Here is a 20,313-nt window from a genome sequence, read left to right on the forward strand (position 1 = left end):
GTCACTTACATAATTTTCTCCTCCTTTCCTGTCGTTTAGACAAACACAAAAATTAATATATATTTGATAGTTGTCTTTTAGTAATTATATTAAAATGATTTTTGTGAATTTTTTTTAACATGGTATCGATTAACATCAAATTAATGATAGTATAGATAAGATCACATGATCTTAAGTCATCTTCCAACTATTCAATAATAAAATTATTGAAAAATTAGAACTAAATCTCTCAAGTTTGTGTAAATACAAAATAGATCCTGGCAAAAGCAATAATCAGGCAAAAAATTGGACTAATGACACCGAAATTTTTAAGGTGGAAAAATCTCTTCAACTTGAGAAGTAAAAACTCATAGTACCTAGCTGGACAATGTCTGTGCTATGAAAGTAAGATTACAATATTTGTTTTTCTCGCTTTATGAGGATAATACTTGTACCATTCCGGGTCTGAACGGACGTGGGCCGATCTAACATGCTCCCATAGGTGGCCCAGTTGCGTTCGTACTGGGTAGCGTACCTGACTCGGGTAGGTATTTGACCGACCGGGTCTGAACGACGAGAATTGGGCCTAAGCTCAATTCTTGAGTTTAACCAAGATTCTTAGATTATTGTTAATGAACTCCCATGAAGTTATCATCACGTAATAACATTAATTTGGATAAATATATAATAAGAATCAATCTTATTAATGTACAATGTCCCGACCTCTTTGAATGCTCTGATTTACTTACCCAATATCCATTATATTACATAAAAGCTCTTATTTACCTGCACAATGTCCCTGATTATATTACATAAAGACTCTGATTATATTATGTATCGTCTCGGATTTGATCGGACATATACCTATCAAAGTTCAGGTTTGATTTTTAACTTGACCTTTCTCACATGAAAACTTATACTAACAAATGAATTGAACGATCGGACTTATAGCCGCAAATGTTTTTAACAAGCCTTTTCACCTAGCTTGCTCAGTTCAAGGCTGGGGGGCTGTGTACCGTCCTGGATCCGATCAGACATACCGATCAAAGTTCAAGTCGAATGTATTCATTCCATTTAGGCATAAATTGTGAGAAAACCGAGCAAGCCGACCTCCTCCATTCTGGTAGCTCGAGGTTTAGGTCAAGCACATCAACCTCCTCCATTATGGTAGCTCGAGGTCCAAACCGACCTCCTCCATTATGGTTGCTCGAGGTCAAGGCCGAGCAGGCCGACATCCTCCATTCTGGTAGCTCGAGGTCCAGGCCGAGCAGACTGGCCTCCTCCATTCTGGCAGCTTGAGGTCCATGACGAGCAGGCTGACCTCCTCCATTCTATGTATCGTTCAGAACTACTAAGAATATGGTTGATCAAACCCACTATATGTACCGTCCCGTACTTGTAAGGAATTGGGCCGACCAAACAGTCAGAAAGCGTAGTAGAATGGACCCAGACCCATCCTGACTCGGTTTGGCAAATGGTGTGGGAAACAAGCAATCCTGCCACAACATGATCAAGGCGTTTTTGACACACAAAATCCTAACCTCATTAAGTGCCCCGATTTATTCGCGTAATATCCTCGATTACGTCATAAATGCTATAATCACCTGTACAATATCCATGATTATATTACATAAATGCTCTAATTTACTTGTCCAATATACCTTATTATATTACATAAATGCTCTAATTTACTTGTTCAATATACCTTATTATATTACATAAATGCTCTAATTTACTTGTTCAATATACCTTATTATATTACATAAATGCTCTAATTATATTACAGAATACTCCGATTTATATAGATGATATTCAAATTTTTTGAAAGGATACTCTAATACGCCACATTAAAACATGGAGAAACCAGGTTAAAGATCCAAGCCCATAAAGGCTTATAAATACATGACCACTCACAAGGAGTATAGGGGTCTCACATCTTTGCACTATATTCACTACATACACAGTAGGAGCCCCCCTCGTTCTCTGAAGGTTGGATCGCTAAAGTTTGAAGGGAGACCATTAGGAGCTTATCCAGATTCCAACCAACCTCGAGTCGGCAATAATATATTACAAAATACTCTGATTTATATACATGATATTCAAATTTTATGAAAGAATACTATAATATGCCACATTAAAACCTGGGAAAACCAGCATCAAAGATTCAAGCTCATGAAGGCTTGTAAATAGATCACCACTCACAAGGAGTAAACTCAACTCATATCTTGCACTATATTCACTACATATACAAAATTTTATGCTCTTATTGACTTAAGCGTCAAAGTATTTTTTTGCAGATGGAGACCCCTCATTCCTTAAAAGCACATATTTAGTTGATATTTTTCTAAACCTCTGGCAACATTAGTGGATTTTCTTTTAATGAAGTAAAGGATTTTAATTTTGTTCTTTTCTCCTTCTTGTTGGCTTCTCGTTCTTTTTAATTATGCTCTCTAGAGTTAGGTACACGTCTCCTAATAGATCTCCTTCCAACATACATCATTATTTTCATTATCCAATGGCTCGTTCTCTTATTTCCCTCTTTGTTTTGCCTTCAATTTTTCACCTTCCACCTCACCACCACAATCATGTACCAACCATACTTTCTCTTCTTCTTCTTCTTCTTCTTCTTAATATTTCTTTTTACAATTCTCTTTCCTTTATTTTCCAGGTTGGGTTGAGTGTGGGGAGGAGGCCATCACGAAGCTCCGGGAACAAGTAACTAAGGTAAGAGACTCTCGTTCAGCTTCGTAGTTCCAAGCCTCCTGGTTCACCTTCCGTTATAATAAAGTGTTGCTGCACCAATATCGAGAAGAAGAGAATGGAAGTGTTGCATGCCAAAAAGAGTGCAAAGGAACATGACGAGAATGCGAGGGTTTTCGATAAGAGTCATCAGTCATGTTGTCACTTGTGAATTTGGTTAGCCACGGTGCTCATTTCGTTGGAACCCCCAAAACCCTCGCCTACACAATTTCCTTTTTGAATCCAAGGTTGAATCTCTCTCCATGGAATTGATGATACGTTTTACAAGATTGAATTTTAGGAAGTTGTCAATTTAATCAAGTTTTTTATATCTTGTGTTTCTGTTTGACTTGTCTTTGTTCGTGAGGATTTTATTTTAAGGAAATGGGTGTTGAACAAGGTGTTTTGATGTCTCCAAATGCAAGTAGAATGCATGAAGACTCTTGCTGCTAGTTGTGTGTATGTCTAGAGTATTTGAATTTGTTAATTCACTATGTGTAATGATCCAAGGTTGTTTGATTACAATCCTTTTGAAAAAAATGTGTTTCTAAAGGAAGTGAAAAATCAACCTGCTGAAATTTCGATTCAACCGGTTGTTTTATACTTAGTGTATTTTGAAAAAGATTTGAAAAAGTTTGACTTTGTTTGACTTTATTGTCAAAACAATTCAATCGATTGTTTCGTGTTTTCAATCAGTTGTTTTTTTGAAAACCTTAACAGAATTTTGTTAAGTGTATTAAATGCTTTGAGAAACTGATTGGAGTTTAAATAAGTTGTTTTATGCTCCTGGACATAATTTGAATTAAGAGAGATTATTCAAATCAGTTTTCCAAGATTTCAAAAAGCTTTGGATCATTCTTGAGAGTGGAATAGGCTATGTTGTATTGATCATGCTTTAATCTTTGAGTGTACTCAGGTGTACTCCATTCGTTTCTTTCTTGACTACTGTAATTCTGTGTGAATTGGTGTTGTGCAATTTCATAGGTTGTTCTGAAAAATGTAGTGTATTTGCCAAAGGTGGTGTGTGTTCTTGAAGGGTTCAAGATCACCACTTTGGTGTGTTGTGTGTAATCAAGACTTTTTATTACTTAGTGAATTCTCAATGGTTGTTGAGGACTGAATGTAGCTTTTGATAAAGAGTGAACCAATATGAACTCTTTGTGTTAATCTCTCTATCCTTATTTTCTTTAAAACTATTTTGTGTTTTGTTTTTAACATTGTTGATATAAACAACCGATTGTTTTACAAAAACAACTGGTTAATTTTCTACAATCATATTAAAAACAACTTTCTAATTGACTGAAATGATTTGTAATTAATTCATTCTTCATTGTTTTTCAATCTACCTTTAATATTTATGAAAATATTTTATAAACAATTTACCCTATCTTCTTTAAGGCCTATATTTCTAACAATGGATTCATGTTTGCTTGCCAAGATATAGATTCAAATAAATGGTGCATGCTTCTTTTCTGGTAACGGAATGGACACAAAGGAGAGGTCATTATAATTTTTTATTAAGTTAATTGAATAATGATTAAGAGATTTAAAGGTTGGTATCCTCTTGTTGAAAACCGATGTAATCTAGTCATGATTGCAAATTTTCTACTTTTGCTTTTTAATGATTGTATTTGTTAATAATTGTATTCAAAACTGTTAGTTCTAAGCCTTAACGTTACCCTTTTGGTTTTCTCTTCCCCACTACCTGAAACTATTTTGTGTTGGAGACCCGATGAATCTGAGCTTGGTTTTTTTGGCTTTGTGGCTGAAATCAAATTGCTAATAATACTACTTCTGTTGAATACGAATACACTGAGGTTGACAAGTACCAATTTTTTTGCGACAGTTGAGGGGATGTGGGGATTGGTTTTCACCAATTCTTTAGTTTTCAATTTTAAATTTTAGATTATTATGATTTTTTATATTTATATTTTTATCTTCCTCTAATAATAAGAAATGCAAAAATTTGAAGTTAATTTAATTTTTTAATTTTTTAAATATTTATGTTTTATATTTTTTATTTGTGCTAGTATTTATGTGTATTAAAAATTGAAGTCTATTAAAAAAATTCAACCCATTTAAAAATTCACAAAAAATAAAAGTAACGAAAGTTTTGAAAACTCCTAAAAACAGAGGTTTGAAAAATCTGTAGAGTAATGGGGTTTATAAACTTCTGGAAGTAATGGGAGTTCAGAAACTCCCGGAAGTAACAAGGGTTTATAAAACATATGGAAGTAATGGGGTTAACATAACCATTGGAAAATAATTGACCTTCCAAGGGTTACTAAAAAACGTCGAGAAATAATTGACGTTCTAGGAGTTACTCAAAATCGTCGGTAATCCGTTAACAATGCTAGATCTTCTAAAAAAAATACAATCTGCAGGTAACACATTTATCGGGAGTTAAAACTATCAAAAACACTAAATATGACGCATGTTAAAAATATTTTTTTGTTGTGTATAAAATTGTTCTCATTAAACAATGAGACTGGTGGAACCAAATATCATTTAATTTATGATACTTGAGTGGATAGTTTTGTTTGTAAGATAATTACACAAAAAAAATTCTTTTATTTGTTGTACTATGACAAACACACTTGTGTAAATCATTTGTTTTTTTTTATCAGAATAAATATTAATTAAAGGGGATATAAAAGGGGTATCCCAATCCTTTTACACTTATCAGAAAACATTAAGGAATACCCAGAAAAGAGTATCCCAAAGTGTAAATCATTTGTTAATGCTTCTTTCTTATTTATTCAGATTAGTTAAAATTAGGAAATGATTATTTTGTTTGATTTTGATATTTAGAACATATTTCACCAAGAGGAATTTATAACAATAAATATAATTAGACGAATATAATGAAAAACTTATTTTATTCATATCTCTTCTAACTTAGAGACATGTTACTTGACATAACATATAAAAGAAAGATAAGAAAGAGAATATATAAATTAACTTATAAAGAGAAAGTATATTGTTGAGACCTTCTGAGTTCTTCTGATCATGAATGTTTAGGAGGAACACCATAATTGTAGTTTCGTGGAACATCATAAAGAAGGCGTCCATCTTCCAAAACAATTGGAATTCATTAAATCAGTATAATAAACATTAAAATATTGAGAAAAGAAAAAGAACACTAATAATGAAAATAAAAAGTTTTAGAAAGAAAAGTTCTTTCTTAGATATGGTGGGTTACTTACCTGGTTCGTGAGGCTCTGAATTCCAAAGAAGAACCCTTGCTGTTGCCATATTCATTGATAAAAAAATCACAAATAGCAAAATCATCTTCATCAAAAGCTTCTTAGAGTGAGCCATCTTAGAAGGAAAAAGAAAATAGAAATATGTGAGAATATAGAATGGAAACTACATATTTATATATAAATAGAGAGAGGAATACATGTTAAGAAAATTCTTGTTTCTGTTCTTCCACAACCTCTCAATTTCATGCATTAATTTCATTCATAATTATTGAAGGAATGATGATGTATGACTTTGAAAATAATGGAGGATCATGTGTTATATTTATGAAATAAAAATAAAAATGGATGAGTTTATAAAAGGTTAGTGTGTTTAAAAGTCAAAACAAATAACTAAAAGAGTGACAAAAAATCGGAAGATTCTCAGAAATTAATGGTTTTATGTAAAGGATTTTCATACATACAAGTTAGGGTGATAGTGAGTTGGGATGAGTTAAACGTGTTTAAGAATTCACTCATATTTAAAAAATGAAAAATAATTGATACATTTTTTTATGATATTTTAATTTTATATTTTAATATCTTGGAAAGACAAATATTTATCAATGTATATAATGATTAAAAACTTTAAAATAATATTTATTATTTATATATTAAAGTAAATTATGAAATAAAGTTTAGATTAAAATTTATAAATATATGAAATTGACGAAGTATAATTTCGAATCATAATTTTTTATAATGATTAGAAACTGGTGGCATAATCCGTGAAATATTATTATTTTTCTCTTGATAACAACCATCAATATAAGAAAACGACAAAGCGCAAGACTTGTAATAAGACTTTATCAAAAGCTAAAAAAAAAGAGCGTCGTGTTACATGTTTTAACATTTTCAAAAGACGTTGGCTTGATAAAGCAGGAATAACTTCTTTATATTTATATTGTATATACATTTTATATACCTTTTCATTAACTTCTCACATCTTTATTCTATAAATTTATTTTACTCATTTATATCATTTTCTCCTTGAGTGTCTGACAAAAAAAATCAATATATGTTTGTTTAGAATCAAATAAAAATAACTTTTTTTGTTAAAACTTTTTAAGAGAGTGTTAAACCATATAACATCAAAAATATGATAGTATAGATAAGATCAGATGATTTCAACTTATCTTCTAGCGATCCAATAGTAAATTTAGGTAGGATAATATTCAAAATTATAGAAAATCATAACTAAATCTTTCACGTTTGTGTAGATACAAAATGGGCATTGACAGAGCAATTAGCAGACAAAAGAAAATAAAACAAAATAGAATAATGATATCGAGAATTTTAATTTAGGAAAATCTCCTCAATTCGAGAAGTAAAAACTCACAGGACCTAGTTTAAGATTTATCCATTGGGAAAGTAGAATTACTCTGTGAGGATAATACTTAATCTCGCACAACTAAGATGAAATAGAATGTCTTTCTAACCTCTCATTAAGATTTATAGTTTCACTATGATGGATATCAATTCTCTCATTTACTTTATACGTTGATCTTCTCACTTGCTTGTCTTTCTATTCCTCACAAGTTCGTGTAAAAAATTTCTCTAATGTTAAACATCTATTCTTATTTTAGAAATTCTGTTTGAAAATTATTAACTAACCAACAATGCACCTCCTGCATCTTAATGATCAAGAAAAATAGAAATTAAAATAAAATATTTTCCTTAATGAGTTCAAAAGGTTATGGTGAAAGCCTTATTTTACACACAATAATGAGTTCTTTTGAAAAGGATTCTCCTCACGTTTGCTTAAATGTTTGGATGATGATAAAGCCAAATTATGTATTAGCAGAATTCTTCGTGAAATATGCAGAATGTATAAAACATGTAATATGACTTATTGAGTACTATTAGTTGGGCACTATGGGTCAAGTCTTCAAAACGATACATGAATTTTCGTTTAAAGGTGTCAAAATTGTCAAAAGTTTGACCCCTTTACACATTTTTCTTTGGAAGAGTTGCATGTCATTGCTACTCCATGCAATGTGGGGAATGAACATATCTCATAATATTATTCTTGCGACATGTGATCATAATATTATTCTTGCGACATGTGAGTAATAAGATATGAGTAAAAATTTATAATAGTGATTTGATATTTAGTGAAATTTGAATTTCAATCGTACTAATAAATTGACTAAAAAAATACCTCTTTAATTAGATACAATTTTTTAAGGTAATACACATGATTACTATTTTAATAAAAAATAATAAAAATAATATATATAATAATAATACTATATTTAAATTTTATTATAAAAAAGAGTAAGGTCTGACTACTACATTTAGAATTTTATAAGTATTGAAAACTAAACAATCTATGCATTTTAGAAATATAAAAACACTATTAAATATTAAAAAATTATTATCAAAATATGGGGTGCATAAAAATTTATGGGGTGTAGATTTTATTTTAAAAAATATGCAAGTTATGTGAACCATTTCACCCCGTCCCGCACTTGGCCCGTGGGGCCTGCAGGTTATGCAGGACGGGCCTAAGCAAGTTGAAATAGACAGTCTGTCCTGCATTTTATTAAGTGAACCGTGGGCCGGCTCGCATGACCTTTTCCGCTTTGTCATTCCTACTTTTATCAAAGACCAAGAAAAATTTATGATAATAACTATATATTATTTTACTAAATGAATAAAAGTTGAATCATTGGCAATTGTAATTGCTCACCAAGTGCAAAACTTCTTCTAGAAAAAATGTTGTACGTAGACATGGTGTCCCTTATTTGGTTATCATTTACATTGGTCTATAGTTTATGCATAAAGGATTCAAGAAATTCCTTTAATAACTTATAATCAAACATCAAAATGGTCAAGTTGAGATAGAAAACAATGTATTCTTAAAGATCAAAATGGTCAAGTTGATTTTCCTTCTAGAAGAGTGTTTTTTCTGAGGTTGTGCTCTTTGAGCATTTCTTCTGAACCTAAGTTGACTGAGTTTGGAAATTGGGTAGACGGAGTCTGGGAGTGGAAATTAGTTTGGAGAAGGAATCTGTTTGAGTGGGAAAAGGCTTTGAAGAGTCAACTTCTTCAGGAACTCCAAGGCACGAGGTTAGAGTTGGATTTGGAGGATAGTTGTGTTTGGAAGGATGGTGAATTTTCTTCTTTCTCGGTCAATTCTGCTTATGTTTTCTTAAGGGGTGAGTCTGAAGGGGGAACAATTTTGTGTATGAAAAATCTTGGAAGACTAACGGTTTGCCTTTGGCCCAACTCACCGCCTGAAGAGTGTTGAAAAATAAGTTAGCCACCAAGTACAATTTGGTAACGAGAGGGGTAGAGTTTGAGAGTAATTTATGCATTATGTGCGAGGTGGAAGAGGAGTGTAGCAACCATTTGTTTTTTGAATGCAGGCTAGCTTAGCTTGTCTGGAGCCAATGCTACGCTTGGTTAGGTGTGACACATTTTGACCCTTAATTCCATTTCCTACAGTTTAGGATGTGCAAAGCATTTGGAACTGTTAATGTGATTTTGGGGACTATCTGGATTGCTATAGTAAGTGAGATTTGGAGACTCAAGAATAAGATAATTTTTAAAAGAGGGGTGGTGGATGTTTTAAAAGTGTTTGCTATCATTCAACTAAAGACTTGGTCTTGGATTGTCTCCAAGGTCCCTTCAACTAGTTTTTCTTATTCTGACTTGTGTCTTAATCCTTTGGTGTGCATGTTTCTGATTTAGTGTTGGTTTTGAGGGTTGACTGTTTGGTTGGTTGTTGGTGGTTGTGCTTTCCGCAATTGTTAGGTGTGTTTGGGCTTTTGTGTTTATCCTCAAGGGATAAGTTATTGTTCTGGATAAGGATTGGACAATCCTGAAGTGGTTCATATTTTATAAAAAAATATCTTAGAAAAAAAAATATTTATAAATATATATAATGATAAAAAACTTTAAAGTAAATTATGAAATAAAGTTTAAATTAAAATTTATAAATATATGAAAAGCATATTTTTGAATCATAATTTTTTATAATGATTACAAACTGATGTCATAATCCGTGAGACATTATCATTTCTAATTAATATTCTTCTATGGATACTTGTTCTCGTCGGCTTGAGGTTGGTCGAAATCTGGATGTGCTCCTCGTGATCTTCCTCCAAACTCTAGTGAGTTAACCTTCAGGGAAAAAAATGGGAGCTCCACCTGCGATTACACTCCGACGCTCAAGTCAGTAAAAGCATAAATACTGTATATTAGTGAATATAGTGCAAGAAATGTCATTTGAAAAAAATGGGAGTTCCATCTGCGATTATACTCCGACGCTCAAGTTAGTAAAAACATAAAATATTGTATATTAGTGAATATAGTGCAAGAAATGTCATTTGAGACACTCCTTGTGGGTGATTGTCTATTTATAAGCCTTCTTGGGCTTGGATATTTGACTTTGGTTCCTCCAAGCATCAATGTGTCATATTATAGTAACCTTCCATATAAAATCTGAATATATTGTAATATAATTGAGCATTCATGTAGTAAAATAAGGGATGTTGAGTATGTAAATTAGATAATTTATATGATATAATTAGGGATATCGTGCAAGTAATTATAGCATTTATATGCAAGTATTTATGGCATGTGAAAGCTACGTTACTTGCGTGAGGACCCCTACTGTTATTACTGTCGTTGGGCCAACGATAAGGTCCATTGGGCTCAACCAAGCTTCGGTTGGGCCCGTGCTTCTTCTCATGGACACAGGAGCTCGGTCGGATTCCTAGCTGGGACTCGAACGGTACAATTCTCATAATATATCTATCTAATTTAATAGTATTATATGTTGGGAAAAACGGGTAATTTTCCCACTAAAACAAAACCCTAACAGAGCTACCCAACAAATAATATTGAATAAATAAAGCGAAATAATAAAAGAGATAAAGAGGAAAAACACACCCGAAAATTGTTAACGGAGTTCGGCCAATTTAGCCTAATCTCCGAGCACAGCAAAAACAACTCACTTTTATTATTATGAGAGAAGATATTACAAATTGGGATATCTAACGGTGAAGGAGGAGAGTTTAATTTATAACCCTCAAACCTTCTTCTCAAACAATGAACCCACCGATGTGGGACTTGGGATTAAGCCAAAATCAACAAATCTCCACCTTGGCTTAATTTCAGGTCCCACCTAAAACAAATCTTCTCAAAACATAACAAAAACAAACTTTACAGTGCTTCAAATTTGCGCCTCCGGGCGCCAACTTCAAATGTGCAAAATATTAACCAAGTCTAAACAATGTTCAAACTTGGCCCTTGTAACCACCTTGCCTTGTAGCGAACATCTTCTTTATTAGAAAATTCTTCTTTCTTTGCAAATACCCATTTGCACCCAATTGCCTTCTTACCTTTTGGTAATTGTGCCAACTTCCACGTCTTGTTCTTCTTCAAAGACTGCATCTCCTCTCCCATCGCACCCGCCCAATTACCACTCTCTGAACTCAATGGCTTCTGGGTAAGTGGATGGAATGTCATCAACAACTGGAAGTGCATAGGCAACCATATCCATGAAACGAGCAGGCTTTTGAATATCTCGTCTCTGTCTTCTAACTGCAATTGGCGCTGATTGTTGTTGAGATTCTTGGGTAGGAACCTCTTCCTCATCTAACTCTTCTTCTACCATAGGAGAGTCACTTGTTGTATTTCGTGTTGGAATCACCACTGTCGGCTCAAACTCCACCTGCTTCCGGGCACACTCCACCTGTTGCGGAGTACTATCAGCTCCTTCTGGATTTACCTTCCTTAACATGGCAGATTCATCAAAGGTAACATCCGTGCTGATAATCGTCTTCTTTGCCTCTAGACACCACAAACGGTATCCCTTCACTCCAGGACTAAAGCCCATAAAAAGAGCCTTCTTTGCCCGTGGATCCAACTTTGATTCAATCACATGATAATATGCAATAGAACCAAAAACATGCAAAGAATCATAATCAGTTGCAGGTTTTCCAGACCATACCTCTAACGGGGTTTTGCCATCTATAGCAGATGATGGCAAACGATTGACGAGATGTTGAGCGTATGTCATAGCCTCAGCCCAAAACTCTCTGCCTAACTCAGCATTAGACAACATACAACGAACTTTCTCCACAAGTGTCTTGTTCATACGCTCCGAAACCCCATTCTGCTGTGGTGTTTTTCTAACAGTGAAGTGCCGAACTATGCCACAATCTTGGCATACCTTCAGGAACGGATCACTCTAGTATTCTCCTCCATTGTCGGTTCGGAGAACCTTAATCTTCCTTCCTGTCTGGTTTTCAACTTGAGCTTTCCACTTAAGGAAAATTTCAAGCACATCATTTTTGTTCTTCATAGTAAACACCCAAACTCTCCTGGAAAAATCATCCACAAAAGTGACAAAATAATGCCTACCTCCGATTGACGGAGTCTTGGCAGGTCCCCACACATCTGAATGCACATAATCCAGAATACCCTTGGTATTGTGAATTGTAGTGCCAAACTTCACTCTTCGTTGTTTTCCCAGAACACAATGCTCACAAAATTCAAGTTTGCAAGCCTTCGTACCTTTCAACAATCCCTGCTTGGTAAGAATTTGCAAGGATTTCTCTCCAGCATGTCCCAACCTCATATGCCACAACTTCGTTGCCTCAGCATCCTTCTTAGAGCTAGAAGTTGCTGCCACTACTGTCCCCACCACTGTACTACCTTGATAGTAATACAAATTGTTCTTCATCACGCCTTTGAACATCACCAGTGCTCCTGAAGTTGCTTTAAGAATTCCATCTCGCATCGTCACGACTAGGCCTTTAGATTCTAAAGCCCCCAATGAGATGAGATTCTTCTTCAACTTTGGCACGTACCGTACATCCCGCAAAATTCTGGTGGATCCATCATGATTCCGCAGCTTGATTGAACCTATCCCAGCTGTCTTACATGGATTATCATTTCCCATGTAAACAACTCCGCCATCAAGTTCTTGAAATTCAAAGAACCAATCCCGAATGGGACACATATGATAGGTACAACCTGAATCCAATATCCACTCATCTGGATACGATGATGCTGAAAGCGAGACAATTAAAGAGATATCTGATTCCACATCACTTTTGCATTCTACAACATTTGCATCTTGTGGAGCCTTCTCTTTCTTCTGCAGTTTTGGACAGTCTTTCTTCCAGTGTCCTTTCTCATGACAGAAAGCACACTCATCTTTGGCAACGACTCGATCTTTAGATTTAGACATCCCTCTTCTCTCCTTTGTTTGGCTTTGCTGACGACCTCTTGCCACCAATGCTTCTTCTGATGTCGTTGATTTGGTTTTCATCTTATCCTGCTTTCTCAATTCATGACTATATAAAGCAGAACAAACAGCATCTAACGACACATTCTCCTTCCCGTGAAGAAGCGTAGTCTCCAAATGTTCAAATTCATCAGGAAGAGATGATAACAACATCAAAGCCAAATCCTCATCCTCAAACTTCACATCTAAATTCAACAGGTCTGCTACTAATTGATTAAACATAGTGATGTGTGCATTCATAGTAGTACCTTGTTGGTAGTCAAATCGGAACAACCTTTTCTTCATCAGGAGCTTGTTCTGACCACTCTTCTTCAGAAACTTGTCCTCCAATGCCTTCCACAGTTTGTGTGCAGAAGTCTCATTTTTTACAGCGTACTTCTGCTCTCTGGACAGGCAGGATCGAATAGTTCCGCATGCTAACCGGTTGATGATACTCCAGTCTTTCTCCTCTACCTCTTTTGGTTTCTCTCCTTCAATAGCAATATCAAGACCCTGCTGAAAAAGAGAGTCCAAGACCTCTCCTTGCCACATGCCAAAATGTCCAGTGCCATCAAATATTTCCACCGCCAATTTCAAAGTGGACACCGGGAACCTCGACCATGATGACGAGGAGCCCGACACTCTGGATACATTCTTCGCTTCTTCTTCTTGATTTGCCATTACAAACTCAAAATATAATATTCAATATTACAAATAATTTCAAACAACCCAAGGCGAATCTTCGGCTCTTGATACCACTTGTTGGGAAAAACGGGTAATTTTCCCACTAAAACAAAACCCTAAAAGAGCTACCCGACAAATAATATTGAATAAATAAAGCGAAATAATAAAAGAGATAAAGAGGAAAATCACACCCGAAAATTGTTAACGGAGTTCGGCCAATTTAGCCTAATCTCCGAGCACAGCAAAAACAACTCACTTTTATTATTATGAGAAAAGATATTACAAATTGGGATATCTAACAGTGAAGGATGAGAGTTTAATTTATAACCCTCAAACCTTCTTCTCAAACAATGAACCCACCGATGTGGGACTTGGGATTAAGCCAAAATCAACATTATACTGACATAATTATGTGGGGGTTTATAATAATAATCATAAAAATCATGGTGATCTTGGTCATGGGCCACTTGACACGTCGGACCAATCGATGTATGAGCGATCAAATTCGGGATGATACAATACTTATATCACATAAAAATTATCATGCACCAATTATCTTAATTAGAAAACTAACATGATATTTAAATCACGTTGTTTTTTCTTAAATGATGCAAAAAAAATTTCTCTTGATAACAAGCAAAAGTATATGAAAAATGCGTCGTTATACATGTTTTTTAACATTTTGCCAAGATCTTTGACTTAATAAAAATACAATAATCTTAATTCACATATGGCTGAGAAACTGTAATCTTAATTGAGTTTGGGTAAACATCTCAACAAAGACAATTTACCCGTGATAATCATAAAAAAGGAAAATCACAAGAAGAAAGGTTGAATTATAATTTCAATAAATTTAAAAGAATTTCATAAACATTATTTAATTTATGATACTTAAGTGGATGATTTTGTTTGTAACATAATCAGATAAATATTTATTTCATTTGTTCACTACAATAACTAAATTAGAGAACAAAATAATTAGTTGCAATAGTAACTAAATTAGAGACCATTTTAGAAAAATAAAATTGGTTTTTAATTTAGTATCTAATTAGCAACCAATGGTTTACTATATATTATGGGTGGTCTGATAGCGGATGGCACGATAGGTCCAACACAAACACTCGCTAGGATATGCTCGAAATGATTCTGATACCTTATTACAAAGTGGACTTTAAGCCTAACTCAACCTCATAAAACCGACTCAATGAGGTGAGGTTTGCACCCACTTATATACTATGAAAGAGTCTAATCTTTAGTCGATGTGAGATCTCCAACAGATGAAAACATTACACATATACTTTAACATGTTTCATCTAATGAAATATAAAACATTTGAAAGATTTATTTTATTTTGATCTCTTATAAGTGAGAGACATGTTAGTTGACATAACATATAAAGAAAGATAAGGAAAATAATATATATGTATAAATGAACTTATAAAAGAGAAATCTGGTTCTTTTCAACACATTTATTCTTGAGACCTTCGTGTTTTATCTCAGTTCTTCTCATTATTATGGAGAACGATGATAATAATAATTGTGGTCTCTTGGAAGATCTGCAGTATAAAGAAGGTGTCCATCTTAAAACTTTCAAAACAATTGGAATTGAATAAATCAGTATGATAGACATAAAAATATTGAGAAAAAAGAACACAAATAATGAAAATAAAAAGCTTTAGAAAGAAAAGTTCTTGTTAGATATGGTGGTTGTTACTTACTTGACTGAAGCTCTGGAAACGAAAGAAGAATCCTTGCTGTTGCCATATTGATTGATAAGAGAACCACAAATACCAAAATCATCTTCATCAAAACCTTCTTAGAGTGACCCATCTTACAAGGAAAAAGAAAATACAAATATGTAAGAATATAGGATGGAAAGTACTTATTTATATATATAAATAGAGAGAGGAATCCATGTTAAGAAAAATCTTGTTTCTGCTATTCCACAACCTCCCATTTTCACTTTTCATTCATTATTATTGATGGACTGATATATATGACTTTGAAAGACTTTGAAAATAAGGGACCAATCATGTGCTATGTTTATGAGTTTATAAAACTTAGTGTATTTGAAAGTCAAAATAAATAAATAAAAGACTGACAAATCCCAGAAATTAATGGTTTTATATAAAGGATTCTCTTACATATAAGTTAGGGTGATAATGAGTTGGGATGAGTTAAATATGTTTAAGAATGCACTCATATTTAAAAAATGAAAAATAATAGATAATTTTTTATGATATTTTACTTTTACATTTTAATATCTTATAAAAACAAATATTTATAAATATAATAGTTAAAAAAACTTAAAAATAATAATTTATTATTTATACATTGCAAGAAAAACATGAAATATAAACTAATTTTTAGAGACAAAAAAAAAATAGTTGCTATAGTAACTAAATTAGAGATCATTTTAGAAACTAAATTAGTTTCTATTATTGTTAAATGGTTTCTAAATTGGTATCTAATCAACAATTAATTTTTAAATACTAATTATTTAGTTTTTAAATTTGATAGTAAAAACCTTGATTGCTAATTTGTTAGAAATCATTTAATAATAATAGAAACTAATTTAGAAATCAAAAATATTTTAATATCTAAAATGATCTCTGACTTAGTCACTATAGTAACTAATTATTTTTGTTACTAAAAATTAGTTTCTATTTTATGATTTTCTTGTAGTGATATATATTAAAAAAAATTATAAAATAAAATTTATAAATATATGATATTGATGAAATATAATATTTTTCTATGGATACTTATATCACATAAAAATTATCATTCACCAATTATCGTAGTTTAGAAAACTAGCATGTACATATTTAAATCACGTTGTTTCTTCTTAAATGATGCATTTATTTTTCTCTTGATAACAACCATCAATATAAGAAAACGACAAAGCGCAAGACTTGTAAGAAAACTTTATACAAAAGCTAAAAAAAAGCGTCGTTTTACATGTTTTAACATTTTGCAAAGACCTTGACTTATAAAAATGCAATAACTTCTACATTTTATATACCTTTTTCATTAACTTTTGACATATTTTATTGATTAAAACTTACTTTAGTCATTTACATAATTTTCTCCTCCTGTCTTTTAGACAATAAAAAAACTTAATATATGTTTGATAGTTGTATCTTAGTAATTAAATTGAAATGATTTTAGTAAAAATTGTTTAACATATATCGTTTAACATCAAATAGATGATAGTATAGATAAGATCACACGACCTTAAGTCGTCTTCCAACTATTCAATAGTAAAACTATTGGGAAATTAGAACTAAATCTCTTAAGTTTGTGTAAATACAAAATAGACACTAGCAAAACCAATAATCAGACAAAAAAATATATTAATGACATCGAGACTTTTAAGATGAAAAAATCTCTTCAACTTGAGAAGTAAAATCTCACAGGATCAGTCTAGACAATGTCTCCACTATGAAAGTAAGATTATAAAATTTGTTTCTCTCACTTTATGAGGATAACACTTAATCTCACACAATTAAGATGAAATACAATGTCTTTCTAGCCTCTCATTAGGATTTATAGTCTCACACTATGATGAATATTAATTCTCTCATTTACTCTATATGTTGCTCTTTTCACACTTGTTTGCCTTTCTCTTTCACACAAGTTCTGCTTATATAGATAAGAAGAGAAAAACTTCTTCATAAAGAGATTCTTAACATATTTAGTTTTTCTATTTTAAGTTATTGGACTTTGTGTTTGTTTGGCCCAACTTTCCTTTTCTGTTTCAGCTAGGTCTTAATCTTTTTCTTATATATACACCGTATATTTTACCCTCTAATATACAAGTAAATAAGAATTTCTTTTGTATTTTCTTTTCTCTGTTTTTCTCTTTTTTATGCTTAAGTCATTGTCTCTTTTTCATTTGCAATTAGGGTTGATTAGAACCTCCCTTTCTCCATTGCGATTTCGTGTGCTCCATTTGATGCACCACATCAGACAAGGAATATTCATTTTCATTAACGGTAATATGGTATCAGAGCTCTTCGATTGAAGAGCTCTGCTGCGCTTCTCTCTGATCTTTATTTCCCCCTTTGTTGTTCTTGGTTATCTTTTTTGTTCTCTTTCAAAATCTTAATTGGGTTTAAAAATCTCTTAGGCAATGTTTAATGAAAACCCTAGTCTTCATAGTCTTAATAGTAGTCACACTATTACATGCAATTTCTGTGGTAAATATGGTCATGCTGAGGCTGTTTGTTTTTGCAAAGTGGGTTTTCCTTCTAGTAATGTTAAAACCTCAAAGTTTTCTTCTACTAGAAAAGTCTGCTCTTTTTGTAATCGTCTTGGCCACACTGTCGACACCTATTTTAAAAAGCATGGGTTCCCTCCTGACTACAAATTCACCAATTGGACATTCCAAGTCAATAATATGATTACTACTGACACTTTTTCTGAGCTTTTTTCTAAAGAACAAGATGTAAAGAAGATTCAACTTACATCACAACAGTGTCAATTCCTTCCCAACATTTTGCGTCAGCAAAACCTTGAGAATCCTGCCCCTCACACTCAAATTAATCAAATCGGCACCTTCTCTGCAAATGAAATCCCCAATACTGAGCATTCTTCAACAGGTAAGTTTCTCTCTTCACTATCTGTTATAAAAGAATCTTGGATTATTGATTTTGGTGCCACGGATCATGTTTGTCACAATTTGAACGTTTTTACCACTTATACTAAAATTAAACCTGTCTTAATTAGTCTTCCAAATGATCAAACTGTTTATGCCACATATTCTGGTTTAGTACATTTTTCTGATAAGTTTTATTTGTCTGATGTGTTATATGTGCCTCATTTTCAATTAAACTTAATATTTGTTTCTAAACTCACACACCAACTTAAATGCACTTTAACTTTCACTTCAAGTCACTGCATTATACAGGACAATCTCACCCAAGAGAGAATTGGTACAGTTAAAGCCACCGCTGACTTGTACCTTGTCACTAACTTGCCTGCCTCTAGTAGTTCTAAACCACATTGTTTTGCTCCTTTTATTAATTGTAATATCACGGGCAAAACACTGTGGCATTATAGACTAGGACACCTGATGAGTGATTCTCATCAACACCCTTCACTTGAAAGATTACATGTCTTAAGCAAACAATACTCTTTTATTACTCTTGATACTCATCATGTATGTGACACTTGTAGTTGTGCAAAACAGAGAAAACTTTCTTTCACTCACCAGTACAAAAAGGTAGATTAACGACAGTTAAAATCAACATTTAAAGACGGTTTCAGAACCGTCGTTATTACAAGCGTCGTTAAAAGGTATGGATTTTTCACGACGGTTCTGGGAACCGTCGTTAAAACTCTGACTTATAACGACGGTTGTGAAAATAACACAAATAATGAAAATAAAAAGTTTTAGAAAGAAAAGTTGTTGTTAGACATGGTGGGTTACTTACGTGGTTTGTGAGGATCTGAATTCCAAAGGGGTACCCTTGCTGTTGCCATATTCATTGATAAAAGAATCACAAATAGCAAAATTATCTTCATCAAAACCTTCTTACAGTGACCCATCTTAGAAGAAAAAAGAAAATACAAATGTGTGAGAATATAGGATGAAAACTACATATTTATATATAAATAGAGAGAGGAATACATGTTAAGAAAATTCTTGTTTCTGCTATTCCACAACCTCTCAATTTCATGCATTAATTTCATTCATTATTATTGAAGGACTGATATGTATGACTTTGAAAATAAGTTATGACTTTGAAAATAAGGGACGACCATGTGTTATATTTATAAAAAAAATAAAAATTATGAGTTTATAAAAGTTAATGTTGAAAGTTAAAATAAATAAATAAAAGACTGACACAAAATTGAAAGATTCTCAATAATACAATCTCTTTTTAACCTCTAATTAAGATTTACAATCTCATTACGATGGATATTAATTTTTTTATTTATTTTTTACATTGTTCTTTTCACTTGTTTGTTTTTTATTCCTTATAAATTTCTGTAAAAAAATTCTCTAAGTTTTATTTTAGAATTTTGGTTTGAAATTTAACTTAATTTTATAAAATTAACTTTTAAATTAATGAATTATAATAAGTTTAGATCTAATTTAGTTTTACTATGAAAGGTTGTCCTTGTTGATATGTAGATTTGGTTAGTGAGTTTTGTTTCGACCTAATCTTTTTTTTATAAGGTTCGGAGTTCCCTTAACTACTTTAATTTTATTCATTCTCTGTAGAAAAAAAATCATAAAACTTACACAAAATTTCTCTCTTTAAACAATGACACTAGTGGAACTAAAGATCCATCCGCAAAAGCTTTGACACCTCCCGAATAATCCATTGACCAACTACACCACCCATTTTATTAATCACATCCTAAGTAGGAAAATTAACTAACCAACAATGCACCTCTTGCATCTTAATGATCAAG

The 20,313-nt window shown here is 32.6% G+C and overlaps 1 protein-coding gene and 2 long non-coding RNA genes across 3 annotated transcripts; all 3 read right to left on the reverse strand.

Moving 5' to 3' along the window:
• Positions 1-5,580: 5,580 nt before the first annotated feature.
• Positions 5,581-6,065, reverse strand: LOC137834794 (uncharacterized). The gene is made up of 2 exons (XR_011084967.1): positions 5,925-6,065; positions 5,581-5,790 (listed from the first exon to the last, which is right to left on the reverse strand). It is a non-coding gene; the product is annotated as an uncharacterized LOC137834794 (long non-coding RNA).
• An 8,929-nt stretch (positions 6,066-14,994) lies between these two features.
• On the reverse strand, positions 14,995-15,755 carry LOC137834795 (uncharacterized). The gene is made up of 2 exons (XR_011084968.2): positions 15,606-15,755; positions 14,995-15,443 (listed from the first exon to the last, which is right to left on the reverse strand). It is a non-coding gene; the product is annotated as an uncharacterized LOC137834795 (long non-coding RNA).
• Positions 15,756-17,763: 2,008 nt separating this feature from the next.
• LOC150027420 (uncharacterized) lies at positions 17,764-19,449 on the reverse strand. The gene has a single exon (XM_090302667.1). The coding sequence runs from the start codon at positions 19,438-19,440 to the stop codon at positions 19,318-19,320; it is 123 nt and encodes a 40-aa protein (XP_090158793.1). The 5' UTR covers positions 19,441-19,449; the 3' UTR covers positions 17,764-19,317.
• Positions 19,450-20,313: the final 864 nt, after the last annotated feature.

The sequence above is a fragment of the Phaseolus vulgaris genome, chromosome 5 (genome assembly GCF_051622355.1).
Source record: "Phaseolus vulgaris cultivar YP4 chromosome 5, ASM5162235v1, whole genome shotgun sequence".
Lineage (NCBI taxonomy): Eukaryota > Viridiplantae > Streptophyta > Magnoliopsida > Fabales > Fabaceae > Phaseolus > Phaseolus vulgaris.

Excerpts from the sequence above, each read along its gene's own strand:
- LOC150027420 (XM_090302667.1), bottom strand. The coding sequence starts at position 19,440 with ATGGGTCACTGTAAGAAGGTTTTGATGAAGATAATTTTGCTATTTGTG.